At 33.4% G+C, this 16,203-nt stretch overlaps 5 protein-coding genes across 5 annotated transcripts; 4 read left to right on the plus strand and 1 right to left on the minus strand. All coding sequences in view use genetic code 12, as the record gives it.

The window, feature by feature from the left end:
* Nucleotides 1–242: 242 nt before the first annotated feature.
* On the plus strand, nucleotides 243–2,003 carry RAD57 (putative DNA-dependent ATPase; the record flags this gene model as incomplete). Its single annotated transcript, XM_064885547.1, has 2 exons — nucleotides 243–1,776; nucleotides 1,840–2,003. 2 exons carry the CDS (start codon nucleotides 243–245, stop codon nucleotides 2,001–2,003), a joined length of 1,698 nt encoding a protein of 565 aa, XP_064736752.1.
* Nucleotides 2,004–2,207: 204 nt separating this feature from the next.
* MAF1 (RNA polymerase III-inhibiting protein) lies at nucleotides 2,208–3,770 on the plus strand (the record flags this gene model as incomplete). The annotated part of the gene is made up of 3 exons (XM_064879883.1): nucleotides 2,208–2,304; nucleotides 2,475–2,870; nucleotides 2,943–3,770. The coding sequence occupies exons 1-3, from the start codon at nucleotides 2,299–2,301 to the stop codon at nucleotides 3,768–3,770; spliced, it is 1,230 nt and encodes a 409-aa protein (XP_064736753.1). The 5' UTR covers nucleotides 2,208–2,298.
* Nucleotides 3,771–3,981: 211 nt separating this feature from the next.
* On the plus strand, nucleotides 3,982–5,308 carry ARA1 (D-arabinose 1-dehydrogenase (NAD(P)(+))). Its single transcript, XM_064884851.1, has one exon. The coding sequence runs from the start codon at nucleotides 4,285–4,287 to the stop codon at nucleotides 5,260–5,262; it is 978 nt and encodes a 325-aa protein (XP_064736754.1). The 5' UTR covers nucleotides 3,982–4,284; the 3' UTR covers nucleotides 5,263–5,308.
* A 47-nt stretch (nucleotides 5,309–5,355) lies between these two features.
* RJT21DRAFT_88063 (tRNA dihydrouridine synthase) lies at nucleotides 5,356–6,603 on the minus strand (the record flags this gene model as incomplete). The annotated part of the gene is made up of 1 exon (XM_064885553.1): nucleotides 5,356–6,603. The coding sequence occupies one exon, from the start codon at nucleotides 6,601–6,603 to the stop codon at nucleotides 5,356–5,358; it is 1,248 nt and encodes a 415-aa protein (XP_064736755.1).
* Nucleotides 6,604–8,159: 1,556 nt separating this feature from the next.
* On the plus strand, nucleotides 8,160–9,899 carry RJT21DRAFT_88310 (Glutamyl-tRNA amidotransferase subunit A (Glu-ADT subunit A); the record flags this gene model as incomplete). The annotated part of the gene is made up of 1 exon (XM_064885564.1): nucleotides 8,160–9,899. The coding sequence occupies one exon, from the start codon at nucleotides 8,160–8,162 to the stop codon at nucleotides 9,897–9,899; it is 1,740 nt and encodes a 579-aa protein (XP_064736756.1).
* Nucleotides 9,900–16,203: the final 6,304 nt, after the last annotated feature.

Here is a 16,203-nt window from a genome sequence, read left to right on the forward strand (position 1 = left end):
TATTCTTATCCTTAATCTTAATTTAAAAGAGTACTCTTTGTAACGTATAGTACTTATTTAATATATGTAATAATTAATTTTTGTATGAGATGATGTTGTTGTTTGTTTGTAGCTTTGTGCCGCTTACGCGTATCCAGGCAAAAAATATATATGAGTAATCCGAGCCCTATGAATCATTTACCAGTATAAAACAATTGAGATTATAAATATATAAATATATAAATAGTTTAGTAGATGAATGGATGGATGATTTCAAGCAATTAAACACCAACGAGATCCATTCCACTCAAGATTTCCAGTCGTTGACGACAATTTTTAGGCAATATGGTAAAACAATTAGTGATTTAATTCTCTATGATTCAAATAAGCAGTTGATCCAATTATCCAAACTATCAGGAAGATCTATTCGAGAAATTGAAGATTACATCGAAGTATTGAAAGCAGATTTATCGAATCAAGTACCAACAACTTTTATTGCTGAAGAGTTGAATAGATATTCACCAGTCAAACAAAGTCAGTATATATCTACCGGTTTACCAACTATCGATAAACAATTGGGTGGCAATGGAATACCATTAGGAGATATTACAGAAGTATTTGGAGCAAGTGGTTGTGGTAAATCTCATTTTCTTATACAATTAGCTATTCAATGTCAACTAAGATCAGAGGTTAAAAATCAATGTATATTTATAGCTACTGAATCATTCTTAGAAACTAAACGTTTACAAGATATGTATGATTATTATAGAGAAATTGAAGTACAAGATCAAGGCTCACAAATACTGATGGATAATGTTTCATACATATATTGTCCCGATTTGGAGAGTCAAGATCATATCATATATACTCAGTTACCTATCAAGTTAGAACAACTCAAAGATAAGGTAAATATGGTGGTAATAGATAGTATAGCACAGCATTTACGTCGAGAGGGATCCATAAATAATTCAAGTTATTTAAAGGAGAAGATCGACAGACTTCATGATCAACTAAAAGATATCAGAGAATATCAGGATATTTATAAACGTCATCAACAACAGTCACAGAAGTTTCAAAAGAAATCATCCAAGTATCATAATCGATTTCTTAAGAATCATTATTTATTTTTATTAAATCGTCATCTATATCGATTAGCTACAAAGTATAACATCGCCATAGTTGTTGTGAATCAGGTTAGTGATTTCATAACTCCTGAGTTAGAATATTGGAATCAGTATAGGCTAGAAGATGTAATAAGTCCATTGAATTTAGATTTTCAAATGGGAATATCGAGTGGTTGGGATCCTAATGTCATATTCAATAGTCAACAACAACAAAAGTTTCAATTGAATAGTAAGGATTTGGAATTAACCAATTATGAATTAGAGAAATCTATAAATGGAGGTTATTCCTCCTATAAACGTCATCAGCCAGATACTGTATCTTCTATGAATGCAGATCCACGATATTTAAGGCAAAATGCTACAAAAGATGTAGATGCTGATTATAATGAACAGAAAGATTTACTTATAAAATTGCATAAATTAGGCAATGTGAGAACGAAGAAAGTTGTCCCTACTTTAGGATATCCCTGGTCGATGCGTGTACCGAATCGAATAATGTTGATGAAGACTTATAGACCACTAATGAAAGATAAAGAGGAATGGATAAAGATGAATAATAAGAATAGAGTAGTTGACCCTGATAGTGGATTAACTTATGATCAGTTAATTGCAGGATTCGATCTTCATAGAGAGAATAATACTAGTGTTAATACAGAAATTGATGGTAGTAGTGGTAGTGATTTATTGGGGTCAGCCGCATCAACTACTGATACTAATAATAAAAGAACATATTCAGAAACCATAGCAACCAACAATCAAAATCAAACTATTCAAGGTTTAATAAAAGGTTGGCAGGTTGAAAGATATGCTAAGGTTATATATTCAAGATATAATGATAATGATACCATTAACGATAAAGTTCAATTTAAAATTACAAATAATGGAGTGTTTGAAGTATAAAGTATAAGTAAATCTAATCATAATTCCATGTGTGTACAAAATATAAAAGTTTGATTCCACAATACCGTATCACACATTAAAAGTAACTGCAGAAGTTTCAGAGAAGTCGTGTATATGCGCACAATTTGACTGCTCTGTTGATAATCACCCGAACAACAAACAAAACAATGAAGCTAATTTAAAGTCTACTCATTACGCAGAACAGATTAGATATATAGCTTTAGAGTCCTTAGATAGCTATTGATATATATATATATATTCACCATAATAACTTATACGAAATTCATGAACCAATATGAAAGTAAGTATATTTCCGATTTTGTCACGATTTTTTTTTGCTCCCAAATTATGGTACCACGATGGGGCATGTAAAATGGTGGGAGACTTTGAACCAGTTTTGAGGTATACCAATACATGAAGGAGATAAAACCAAAGAAAATAAGAAAATATACTAACAGATAATTAATTTAGTTTATTGACGAAATAGATATTGAATTAGTAAATCAAGAACTTAATTTTAATTCTCAAGATAATAGTTTGGTGATAAAGGGTGGATGCGATTTATTCACAACTAAACCAATAGGTTCAGATAGAAAGTTATTTAAGACCATCGATAAACATTTGGATCAAATAATAGAAGATAATCAATTATCAAGATCTATTGAATGGGAAAGAAAGAATTCAGTTCACTCATTAATCGGTAGTAGCGCTTCACCACCCAACGTGCCCGGAGCTTTATCGGGAAGGAGAGATAGTTATTCAACCATTACGGAAAGAGATAGAAGACAAAGTAGTACTAGTAGTACTATATCAAGGCCGTCATTTTCAATATCGAATCCAGAAAATATCAACATTAGTTTGAATTTAGTCGCCGGAGATAATAATTCTAATGTTGTAAATAATGGTAATGGAACTTCATTATTAACTAATTCTTTAAAGGATCAATCATTTGAATACGATCCATATCAACAACCAATCGATGAATCACCATTTGGACCATTGAAAAATGTTACTACTAGAAAAACTTTTGCTTATTTGATTGCCATTTTAAATACTACATTCCCAGATCATGATTTTTCAAACTTACAACCAACTACTGAAAATTTCCATCGAATTCATAATCCAGAGGACTTGGTTCACAAATTCAATAATATTATGATTTCATTGGGTAAAAAAGAAGATATCTTAAATTGGATATGGGATACTATTAATGTTTATATGGATGTACAAAATGTTCGAAATTCTCCTTCTTTATCTGCCCAATCAGGAGGTCCAGTATCTACTAGCAGAAAGAATAGTTTTAACAACAATAATTTACATCCTTATTCGAGGAATGGATCTACAGTAAATGGTTCGAATAATGCTAATAACAATAATAATAGCAGTAATAATTCTCCACCTGCAAGTTTTAATCCAGAAATATGTCAAATATATCAATTTCAACCAAGTGATGAATCTATTTTAGAAGATTTGAATTACCCTTATCAAACTATGTGGTCTAACTATTGGTTTATTTATAATAAAAAGAAAAAAAGAGTTGCTTTTATATATTTAACTGCTATTAATCTGTTACATTATTCAAGTATAAATAACAGTACGATTAAAACCAATGGAAATAACAGGAATGATAAAGAGATTATACATCATGAAGATGATGAAGAAGATGTCGATGTAACGTACGATGATGAAGAAGTAATACTAGATGATGAAGGAGATGAAGATTTTGAAGTAGAGGACAATGATGTGATGGGTGATATAGAAATTTGAATGTTTTTTTAAAAAAAGGTTGCAATACAAGATAAAAAAAAATGATGCAAATATTTATATATATATATACCCTATTTATATTCTTAAAACCTTAACTATACTTTTCTTATTATTATTATTTAGCTAGACTGGTCTTAGCATATGGAATTAGCTTCTTTTTATTTCTAAATGCATTATTAAATTATTTTACAACTTTTTTGTTCCACAGTTGCTTTTGTATGTTTTGCTTTCGAGCAATGTAGCAATGAGCATTAAACTAGATCTATTGTGATTATAAACGTTTAAAAGACACAACTATTAAACTTAATATAAGCTGATAGGCTCATAAAAAAGCCATAGCAAGCAATAACCACATTTTTTTTTGGTCTAGCTTACCGAGATATAAAGCGAAGTGTCCCCCCGAAAATGGTATGCCGTAAATGTGGGGGCACTATAAATACGGGAGGAACTTCTTCAATTTTGAATACGTTTTAATTGAGCCTTGCACAAACCATTAGCGATAAAGGCGATAATAATGACTAAATTGGCAACTTCAGTAGTATTTAAATTAAATAACGGGAAAACAATTCCAGCTTTAGGTCTTGGGACTGTTCCTTCAGGAGATCCAAAACATGTCAAAGATCAAGTTATTACAGCAGTTAAAGCGGGTTATCGACACATAGATACTGCATGGTACTATGGTACAGAAGAATATATCGGTGAAGCCTTGAAAGAATTGTTTGATGAAGGTGTTGTTAAGAGAGAAGATATTTTTGTTACCACAAAAGTCTGGCCATCATTTTGGCACAATCCGGCTAAATCAGTTGATATTTCATTAGAAAGATTGGGCTTGGATTATGTTGATTTGGTTTTACAACATTGGCCAATTGCACTTCACGGTGATGAAAATGGTGAACCTCCTGCCCCAAAGGATAAGGATGGAAACTTAATTTACGAAGACGATCCAATTACTGGTGAAAAATATATACAATCTTATAATAAGCTTGAAGATCTCGTTGAAACTTCAAAGACTAAATCAATTGGTATTTCTAATTACTCCATTCCAAAGTATAAAAGATTGCTTCCTCATATAAAGAAGCATAAGCCAGTTCTCAATCAGATAGAATATCATCCTCATTTACCTCAAAGGGAACTCGTTGAATATTTCCAACATCAAGGTATTCTTATATCCGCATATTCTCCAGTGGGTAGCAATGGTGCACCAGTGATAAAGATACCATTGGTTCAAGAATTAGCTAAAAAGTATGACGTAACTCCAAATGAAATCTTGAGTGCTTACCATATTTTAGAGGGAAGAATTGTTTTACCAAGATCGTCTAATTTAGAAAGAATTAAAACTATTGTTCGTTTGCCTGAATTAAGTAAAACTGAATTAGAAGAACTCTACCAAATCGGAGTGAAAGATCCACAGAGATATATTAACGATCCTTGGGGTTATGGTTTAGGTTTCAGATGGTGGAAGGGTGACACCTTGACTAAAGTATTTGATTAAATATTTTGATAACGCTAACCCAATTTTTAGTTTATTCGAATAAATTAGTAAACTCTATACAAATTTATAAATGCAATTTTAAAAAAATGCTATTCAAACCTTGACCTTTTTGTTCGATTCTCTTTGTTCTGCAGTTTCAATTACTTTACGTTTCTCTGATGAAGCTTCAATTAACTCTGATTCTCCTGCTACTTTTAAACTTCTTGCGTTTTGCTTTTCACCATCAACAGTTCTGAAATAAGGCTGGCATCTCCAATATGGAATAGTTTTATAAGAGCCACCCCATTTCTCAACTTCTCCAATTGTTATAGTATCTAATTCTTCAATATTGTCCTTTTTATATATTTCTTCAACTAATTCTTCAACTTTAATGACAATCTTTTCCCATTCACTAAAATCAGAGTTAACACTTGTTTTCCCAATAACCGGTCTCAATTCTTTATGGACATTCAAAAAAGCATGCAATAACTTAAAGAAATGGGCCTTCATTGCATGTCTTGATGCTACCCCATCACAGGTCTTGACAATTTCGAAATACTCTCTTAACATTTTATCTACTCTACAATATTGTTTGTCTTTGTCATTGCTCTTGGTATAAAAGACACCTGGATTGTAAAGGTTACCTTCAGCCGACATCACGGCATCGCAAGTAGTTTCTTCTGTACATCTTTCAATGTCCTCTGGATATAAAATGTTACCATTTGAAAAGAATACTTGATCCTTTGGTAAATTATCTCTTAAATATTTGATCACCTTCCAGTTGGCTAACCCAGTTGCTTGGCCTTTCATATCTCTCGTTCTACCATGAACAGTTAAGAACTGAGCTCCTGCACTTAAAACCATCTTGGCGTATTCTAATGACTTTTCTTTATCATCATATATTCGTATCTTAGCAGTTACTGGAATTTTTAAGTTATTATGCAAAATGTTAATGAGTTTATATACAAGATCCCAATCATCCATTAAAAAGGCACCATATTTTCCTTTTCTTGCTATACCTTGAGGGCAGCCCAAATTTAAATCAATTGCATCACACTTATCTTCGACTAATTTTGCTGCTTGAAGTAAAGTATCTGGATCATTAGCACAAAATTGTACTACCAAAGGTCTATCAAGTTCTTTATCTCCATCCATAGAACTCCACATACTATTACGATATTTCTCCTCGTTGGCAAACAAACGAGCATGAAACATAGGAGTATAACATAAATCAGCTCCGTATCTTCTGGACAATATTCGCCATGCTAATTCTGATTGATCTACCATCGGAGCAACAATGGTCTTCGGTTGCCCTATAGCGTCATATAATTTACGACCATTTAATTTCTCAGTCACTGTCATGCTGGTAACAAAGTGCCTGTGCAATATCAATTTGGCAAAAGACTTTGAGAGAAATATGGTCTTTGTTATTATTGATAGAGGGGTTGACATCAAATTAGTCTACAGATATCTCTTCTAAAAAAATTACTTCAAAAAAATTTCTTTTTTCTTTTTGGGGCATAGGTATCATCAAAAAATACACGACCATTTTGCAGTAATTATAACTATAATTAACTGCGGGTGGAAAATTATCCTACACTATATAAAGATAAGAAAGATTATTTTGCTAGTAATTCCAATGGATTTTCTGGATGTAGGTTTTATTGATAGGCTAGGTTTCAGTTATAATTCCATATGTATATCGGCATTACGGGGAAGCAATTATGGACTACGAGAATAATAAGGGTGATATTATACGACGTACATTAGTTCTATTTGCATATCAATAATGTGGATTTATTAGATTGGGCGGTAAAGAAAACAGCAATTTTTACCTTTTTTTACGGCGGTTAACCAAGTCCAGTTTCATCCAATTGACAGAGGCTCTACATAACCAATTGTTATGATAATCTCATAATAAAATGACATCTCATATAATAAATTCCGTATTACTTTGCAATTGCTTTTTCAACTCACTTCCAAAAAAGGAAAATAAAAGATAAGATTAAATATTCATAAAGAACCAAGACTATGAATTATTAAAACTCTATTTGTAAGTACTACAAGACACACACAGCCCTTATTATACTGAAACTAACATCCCTTAATCTACATTTTGTTTTTGCTTACTAAGTCATCAAGAAAATAGTTAATACATTATTAGCACTAGCACCGTAACCATGTTAAAAACAGCCATGATACTTTCGCATGGGAATAATTACTATAATTAATAGACGACTACGATGAATTCAATGTATTATCAATCACAATTTAACTATCAAGGGAGAGTAATCAATACCTGTTTATGTAATTTAATTATATGCATTAAGGGGCTCCAGGAAGGGAATTACAAAGAGCCGAAGGTAACTTTTTTCAAGACATGAAAGAGTCAAAGCTGTAATATTACTAAATATTACTCAAAATGCTTTTTGCATAATTAATATTAGTCTCCAAAGCTCCAACTAATCGGTGATAAAATGATGCCTTTCAAACACTTAGGAAATCTTTTTGTTGATAAGACATCTTCTTATTGGTAAAACCATTACAGAAATAACCCGTAGTGAATCTAATAGCCAAATACCAAAATAAACAGATCAGAGCACAACCCAAAGAAAAGATTATTATATATCTTTAGAAGAGTCCACTTGCTGCGAGTAATTTAGTTCCGAGGGGTAATAGGGTCTATTTTAGGGTAAATTGATTCCACTTTAGGAAATTTTTTGCTGCGATAGCCGCTATCTCTGCATTGTTCCGTTATACGTCAAGTTATTGTTAGATACCATTTTCAACATTTTTCAACCTAATTTAGACATGTTATTAATATGGATAACGATATAAATTGGTTATAAATTCCTCTCAATTGTTTAAATCTTAGCTATACTAACTTCTATCTGGAAAATTTAATTTAGCTCATCACAATGAAATTTTTATCAATATTTTATGTTGCAACTCTAGTATCTTCGTTTCGAATAACCCTGGAAATCAAACGTGAAGTACTGGACGCCTTAGCTGATGTTCAGAATCTTAATGATACCACTTACAATTTTGTTCAGCTTGACTCAGGGGTATTATTCCCCATGCCATTATGTAAAGGGATCACTTTGGAAGAGGCTACTATTGATCAGTTGCAAGATTACTTATCGAGAGGTATCTTGACCAGTGTTGATTTATTACAATGCTATCTTGATAGGTATTTCCAAATTAATGATTTCGTAAATGGGGTGTTGCAATTGAATCCAGATATGTTCGCAATTGCAACCCAATTAGATCAAGAAAGAAGCCAAGGCATCATTAGAAGTCCATTACATGGTATCCCTTTCTTAGTTAAAGATAATTATGCAACTAAGGATAAAATGCAGACTACATGTGGTTCTAATGCATTGTTAGGTAATGTTGTACCACGTGATGCCCATGTTGTTCATAAGTTAAGGGCCGCTGGTGCTCTCTTGTATGGCCATGCTACTCTTTCAGAATGGGCTGATATGAGATCAAATGATTACAGTGAGGGTTATTCTGCAACTGGAGGTCAAGCAAGATGTCCTTACAATTTGACTCTAAATGGAGGCGGCAGTTCAACTGGTTCAGCTGGTTCAGTGGCATCAAATTTAATTGTTTTTGCCATGGGAACTGAAACTGATGGAAGTATCATAAATCCAGCCGGAAATAATGCTCTAGTTGGACTAAAACCCACTATTGGTTTAACTTCAAGAAATGGAGTGATTCCAGAATCCGAACATCAAGACACAACTGGACCCTTAGCAAGAACAGTTAGAGATGCAACATATGTTTTGCAACAAATTTACGGAGTTGATCCCTTAGATAACTACACTTACGCTCAGATAGGTAATACCCCAGAAGACGGTGATTATGTTAAATATGTCTCAAATAAGACTGCTTTACAGGGCGCTAGGTTTGGATTACCTTGGGCTAAATTGTGGTCTTTAGCAGACCCAGAGCAAGTTGATGGATTGTTGCAGACCATTAAAGCAATTGAAGATGCTGGGGCAACCGTATACAATAACACTAATTTTCTCAATTTGGATGTAATTTCATCTGATGGATGGAATTGGGACTTTGGGGCTGTTAATGAATCGGAATATACAATTGTCAAAGTCGATTTCTATAATAATATTGCCACATATCTTTCGGAATTGGAAAATACCGACATTAGATCTTTAGAAGATTTGGTGAATTATAATTTTGCAAATGATGGTACTGAAGGGGGCAATCCCGGAGTTGTACCTGCTTTTGCCTCTGGACAAGACGGTTTATTGGCTTCATTAGAATGGGGTGGAATTATGAATGAAACCTATTATCAAGCTATTGAGTTTGTTCATAGAACTTCAAGGGAAGAAGGAATTGATTATGCTTTGAACTACACAGATCCAACTACTGGAGAAAATTTCCAATTAGATGGGCTATTAGTACCATCTGGGCACAGTATAACTTATCAACAGGCTGCTAGAGCCGCTTATCCAATGATAACAATACCCGTGAATGAAACTCTGGTTGGCTTACCTTATGGTATTGGAATTATGAATACTGCTTGGTCAGAGCCACAATTGATTAAGTATGGTTCTGCAATTGAGGATCTCATTAAGGGTAGAACCGTGCCCACTTTCAAGGACTATTTAGCAAAGAATATTCCAGTTGTTTGAATTCCAGAAATACGATTAATTATAAAAAGAACTTACTAGAAAAGAAGAATATAGACATGTATAGAACAGATAAGACTACTAAATAAGAAAATTATACTTCTACTTAAACTCTAAATGCAGTGACAGCGCCTATACACACACTACAAAGGCTTTAGTTCTCCAGGTTTCATACGTATTTCCCTATAAGTAAAATAAAGAAGCTATAAAGAATAAAAATCCACTTGCAGCTGGCCACCATTCATTACAAAAGTATTGTTTTCTTTTTCCCGATCTATTGGTGAACTGAACAAAAATCAAAGACAACTACTAATTGAAAAAATATATCTGGATATCACAAACCAGAACAACTCTTGTAAAAGACATGAAAGTGACAAATCCTTAATATTCCTTGATATAAGCTCAGCTGTAAATTCGAAAGAACCTAATTTTGTCAATTAAATTCTCTCTCTCCATCCAACCTGGATTTGTATTCTCTGGATAGCCTCCCTGCTGAAACTTCTACGCTCTATTTTGACAACTAAAGGAATATGTTCAGAAAAAAACTCCAAGACCAATTGCACAAGTTTCACAATAAAAGTTACATTGTCAATAATATCCATTAAAAATAATTATTAGTAGTCGAATCTTTTCAAATTTCGTATATACACAACCAAAAAAAAAACACATTGTAATATTTGCATCTAATCTTCACTTAACATTTCTTAATACAGCTAAACTATTGAGTACCGAAATTCATAGCATGAAGATTTCAACCTCTAAATTATAAAGCTCCAACGCTAGCAGGAAAGCCAAAAGTAAAATTTGCAACTTATCAAACAAGAATACATTCATTGAAATGTTGATAAACAAGGAGCAACATGCTCGACCTATAAATCTGCCATTAATGCCAAAGATATCATCTATCTACTTAAATAGACCATTCTTTGAAAATATACTGTCTTCTCTGATACGTCTTTAGATATAACCATCATTGTGGAGAATCAATTTGTCTCTAACTGCTTGATTTTAAATTAAATACAACTTTTTGAGTGACCTGCAATTTCTAAAGGCAATCTTTGCAGCTGCTGCAAAAAAAACACTTATATTAATCATAGTTACTATATAAAACCTATATACTTATATCATACGTAGTTGAGGTTTATTTATACCTCTCAGCATAGGCTATTCCTATGCTTGTATCGTATGATTGCTGACCAGATAGATGATCCTAAAGGTCATCCAGATGACACTAAATGTCACCTGTTTTATCTGCATCAACAATGTCACACAACCATTACATCTTATACGTGAGCTTCAACAATTATGTACTTACTTTTCCGCATTGATGAATATCTCTCCCTCCATTAAACAATCAAAAAAATCTACACCTACATATTCTCTTAGGCAAACTATTTAACTAAGCTCGCATCAATTGAACGTTCTTGCTTGACTTAACTCAGCAACTTAAATTGATAAATGGGAAAATAGACAGTTAGAAACTTTGAAATAAATTTAGGATGCACAACTTCACAACATTATTATCTTCCCCTTTTTTAATGTTTTGAAACATTTCTTCTAAATTTGTCGTGTCTCATAATTTCGTCATGAACATCTTTTTTATTAGATGTTGTGGAATCCATAATATATGTATTCTTAAAACATAAAGCTTCTATTGATCATAGTTACAGTATAAACTACCTATATCATAAGCCATTGCAGTCTATTTTTACTCCTCTCATCGTAGGTTATTCCCACGCCTACATCCTACGATTGTTGCCCACCTAGATAATCCTAATGATCCTAAAGGTCATCTATCTACGTGACATCAAATGTCCCCCCGTTCAATCTGTATCAACAATATCACAATTATCACAATCATTCCATCTTATGCCAACTTCAACAATCAGCAAGAAATTGTAAATGAAATTGAAGATGTTGCAACACATATGTAAGCTGCAATGGTTGTGACTTGTTACAAATAATTAAAACAGTAGAAATGGGTTTGTAACACTAGAGGGAGAGGGTTTACTCTAATAATGTGCTATTAGATTTGTTGTTAGTTGACATGTGTGTTGAATTCAGAGGTATATAGATATTGGTAGGGTATTAGAACTTTATATATAGTGAATATGATTAATATAAGTATTTTTTAAGAAACATCTAACTATGGAATCTATTACATTAAACAGAGAAGACATTGACGATCTCATTGTGAAATTGACGACAGAGAGGACAGTAGAATGCATAAATTCAATTAAAAGAAGTTAAAGTAATAATGTAACTAACTACATGAATATATACAGTTTGCTTAAGAAACTGTCGTTCGGTCCTCAATCTCACAATGAGATCATCAATGTCTTGTACATTAAGAGTTATAGATTCCATAGTTAATGTTTCTTAAACAAAATACTTATATTATCATAGTTACTATATAAAACCTATATAATTATCCATAGGGATATTAGAGGTCTATTTATACCTCTGAGTTCACACACATGTGTTGTAACAACAACTCTAATAACACATTATTAGAGTACCCCCTTTCTATTGTTACAACCCCTCTTTTATTGTTATAACCATTTGTAACAAGTTACAACCATTTGTAGCAAGTTACAACACTCTACCTGTCTTCACAACCATTGTAGCTTACAAACATGTTGCAACAGAAACTCACGTATGGAGCTTGTTGTAATTATAAGAAACGAGATATTGGTATTGTAGCTTAAAGACGAAAGATAACATTTGGCTATAGTGGCCGTCTTGAAACCAGTATTTGAGATATTTCTATCACTTCTTGCACAATAATGAAAGCAACAATTCAGGATACGAAACTAAATTACCTTTAAAGGGCATCCCCATTTAAGCAATTTTTTTGATAGAATATACGATGATGCATAAAATAATGATACTTAATTTCATTGAACTTTTGGATAACAAACTTGGCGGACGAATATAATAATGTTGATGTATGGTTAGAAAAAATAACTAATCCAATTAGTGAAAATGATTAAAATTGTTATAATATAATAATCAATTTCTTCAAAATTTAATTGAAAATGACGATCATCTGAAAATTCTAGTTCAAATCAAAATTTAATTCAACATATTCTTGAAAAAGAACATGCAGATTCAACCTTAAAAGCTGCAATTATTAATGATATTCAAAGTTTATTCACTAGTGGATGAATATACGATCATGCATGAACTATATTTTAAAGCATTTAAAAATGTTGCAACATGTTTGTAAGCTACAATGGTTGTGAAGACAGGTAGAGTGTTGTAACTTGCTACAAATGGTTGTAACAATAAAAGGGGGGTTGTAACAATAGAAAGGGGGTACTCTAATAATGTGTTATTAGAGTTGTTGTTACAACACATGTGTGTGAACTCAGAGGTATAAATAGACCTCTAATATCCCTATAGATAATTATATAGGTTTTATATAGTAACTATGATAATATAAGTATTTTGTTTAAGAAACATTAACTATGGAATCTTTAACTCTAAATGTACAAGACATTGATGATCTCATTGTAAGATTGAGGACCGAACGACAAGTTATGAGCCCTGCTTCTGCCAGCGTGCAAGTCAAGTTGAAAGGACTTGAAAACTTCTACACCTGGAAGAGCAGTTTCGTTGACGTCTTCAATCAACTTGGGATCTCAGGTTTCTTAATTCATGGAAATGACTTTTTTCAATTTACTGAAGAAGTTGGTCCTACGGATGTTAATAGATTGAAGAGTAGTGTTGTAGGAATGCTTAATCATGTTCTATCCTTGACCATATCTGACACCATTTGGAAGGAATACAGAGGTTATTCAGGTGATACCGCTTACCTTTCAATTTGTGAGGAGTATGGTAACATTGATTTTACAGCTGCTGCTAGACTCATTAGAAAGTACGGTTTTGGTTCTCCCACTGCTGACGATTGGGAAATGCTTGGAGAAAATGTTTTCTGCCGTTTTAATGGCCAAGAAACTAGTGGACTTATATACTTTGCAACTATTCCTGATACTAAATGGGGACAAATTGAAAGGGCTTTTCACTCCCTTAAAGAAAGAAAAATCAATGCTATTTTTGATGTTGCTACTATTCGGAAATTAGCTTTACGTATTGGTACAAATCCTCCTGATAATTTAGACTTTACCATTAACCTGGATACCGCTTTAGTTGTTAATCGTAGTAAAAAGGTTATTTGCTATCATTGTAAGAAGGAAGGCCATAAGAAGAATAAGTGTCCAGAACTCAAAAATGAACAATCCAGAAATGAATCGACCAATGGTACAAACACGAGCAAGTCTACATCAAGAAGTAGTTTCTACGTTGGTGATCTGGCTTTTCAAGTTTCTGAAAAACCCAGAAATGCTGTTTTTCATTTTGATTCTGGTGCTTCAAGCCATATTGTTAAGGATATTAGATTATTTTCTGAAATTGACACTAATTTTAAGCATAATGTTGATTGTGCTAATGGATCAACCATGCAAGTTGAAGGTATTGGTAAAGTAAGTCTTCCAGATTTTGATCTTACTAACGTCTACTATATTCCCAAATCGGCGGTTAATCTCATTAGCATCCCTGCAGCAGCCCGTAGGGGTGCTACCTTCGTCTTTGACTCAACTGGAGTCTATGCAGGTTTTGCATCTATTGATCTTGCTGCGAATAAATTATCGCACCATGGTAGTTTACGGGCAAATTTGTATACTATTGAAATTGATACTATGAAAAATGAGGGGGTTGGAAATGCATTTATTGGTAATGTTGCTAGAACTCCTCAGGAAATTTTACACAAGAGACTTGGTCACCCAGGTCGTGGTATTCAGGATAATTTTAGAAAACTCGGAATTCAGTGTCACCTGAAGAATTGCCGTAGTTGTATGAAGTCAAAGATGACTTTCAAATTTCCAAAGTATTCCACTCGGAGAGCTACAACACTTGGAGGAATCCTTCATATGGATGTCTGTGGTCCATTTCCACCAGCCTATAATGGTTGCAAATACTTTCTCACTATTGTTGATGATAAATCAAGATTCATTACAACTTTTCCAATGACTTCTACTGCTGAAGTTGGTCAACTTATTATCAACTTCATTAGATCCTGTGATCGTCAGAATTCTGCAAAGGTTCAAATAGTTAGAACAGATAATGGTTCTGAATTCAATAATGTCAAACTTACTAATTTCTTTCATGAAACCGGAATTCGTCACGAATTGACAGTACCATATCACAGTTATCAGAATGGAGTTGTTGAACGTTCCCACAGAACAATTCAAGAATTTGCTAGATCTTTACTTCGTGATGGATCACTTCCAGATCACTTTTGGCCAGAGGCTGTACTCACTGCTACGTACTTGCTTAACTTAATGCCTCGTCATGCTCCCAAGCATCAGTTGGTCGTTCCATATGAGAAATGGACTGGGAATCCTCCCAATTATGACCAATTACGAGTTTTTGGGTGTTTGTGTTATGCTTTGGTTCCCCCAAAATTAAGAGTGTCCAAATTTGACTCTACATCAAGGGAGGCTATTATGTTGGGATTTGACCCAAACAGAAAAGCCTATCGATTATATGATTTGGTCACTCGGAAAATCTTTTCTGCCAGTCAAGTTAGATTCATAGAAGATGAATTTCCTTTTGAAAAGTTAGCCTACCAAGGTGAAATTAATGTTCATTCTAATACCACATTGGGGATTAGTGGTGGAATTTCCTCTCTTAGATATTATAATTCTTCCGACCGCTCGCCACCTCCTGTTAGAGTTACCAATGATGATCACTACCGATCTGATGCAAGTATGAATGAACTCGATGCAACTAAGTCAGAAAATGTTAGGGATACCGACCCTATTGATTATGAAGTTAATATCACCCACGCAGATGATTATAATGGAAATGATTATAATGGAGATGATTATAATGGAGATGATTATAATGGAGATGTTTATGATGGAGATGTTTATGATGGTGATGATGATAGTATGACTTCCCACGAAGAAGATGTCGCTGAACCTACTTCCATTATCGAAGTACCCGATACCATTAAACCTGCTGTTTCGCCGGATGCTGAAGAAAATCTCGTATCTCCATCACCTTTAGAATTTTTAACTGTTCTGCGTTCACAACAGAAACGGAAGAGACGTGAAGCTGATCCGTCCAGTAACATTATATTACATTCCACTGCTTTAATTCCATATCAGCCTGAAATGACAGCTACTTCAGACTATGGTTATACTGACTCCGACTCTTATGCTCCAGACTCCAAGAAACTCCGTCGTACGACAGAACAACCCCAAATCATGTATTATGATTCCGATCATCCACCACCCAGTAG

The sequence above is a fragment of the Scheffersomyces amazonensis genome (assembly GCF_036850825.1).
Source record: "Scheffersomyces amazonensis strain UFMG-HMD-26.3 chromosome Unknown RJT21scaffold_6, whole genome shotgun sequence".
In the NCBI taxonomy this organism is placed as follows: domain Eukaryota; kingdom Fungi; phylum Ascomycota; class Pichiomycetes; order Serinales; family Debaryomycetaceae; genus Scheffersomyces; species Scheffersomyces amazonensis.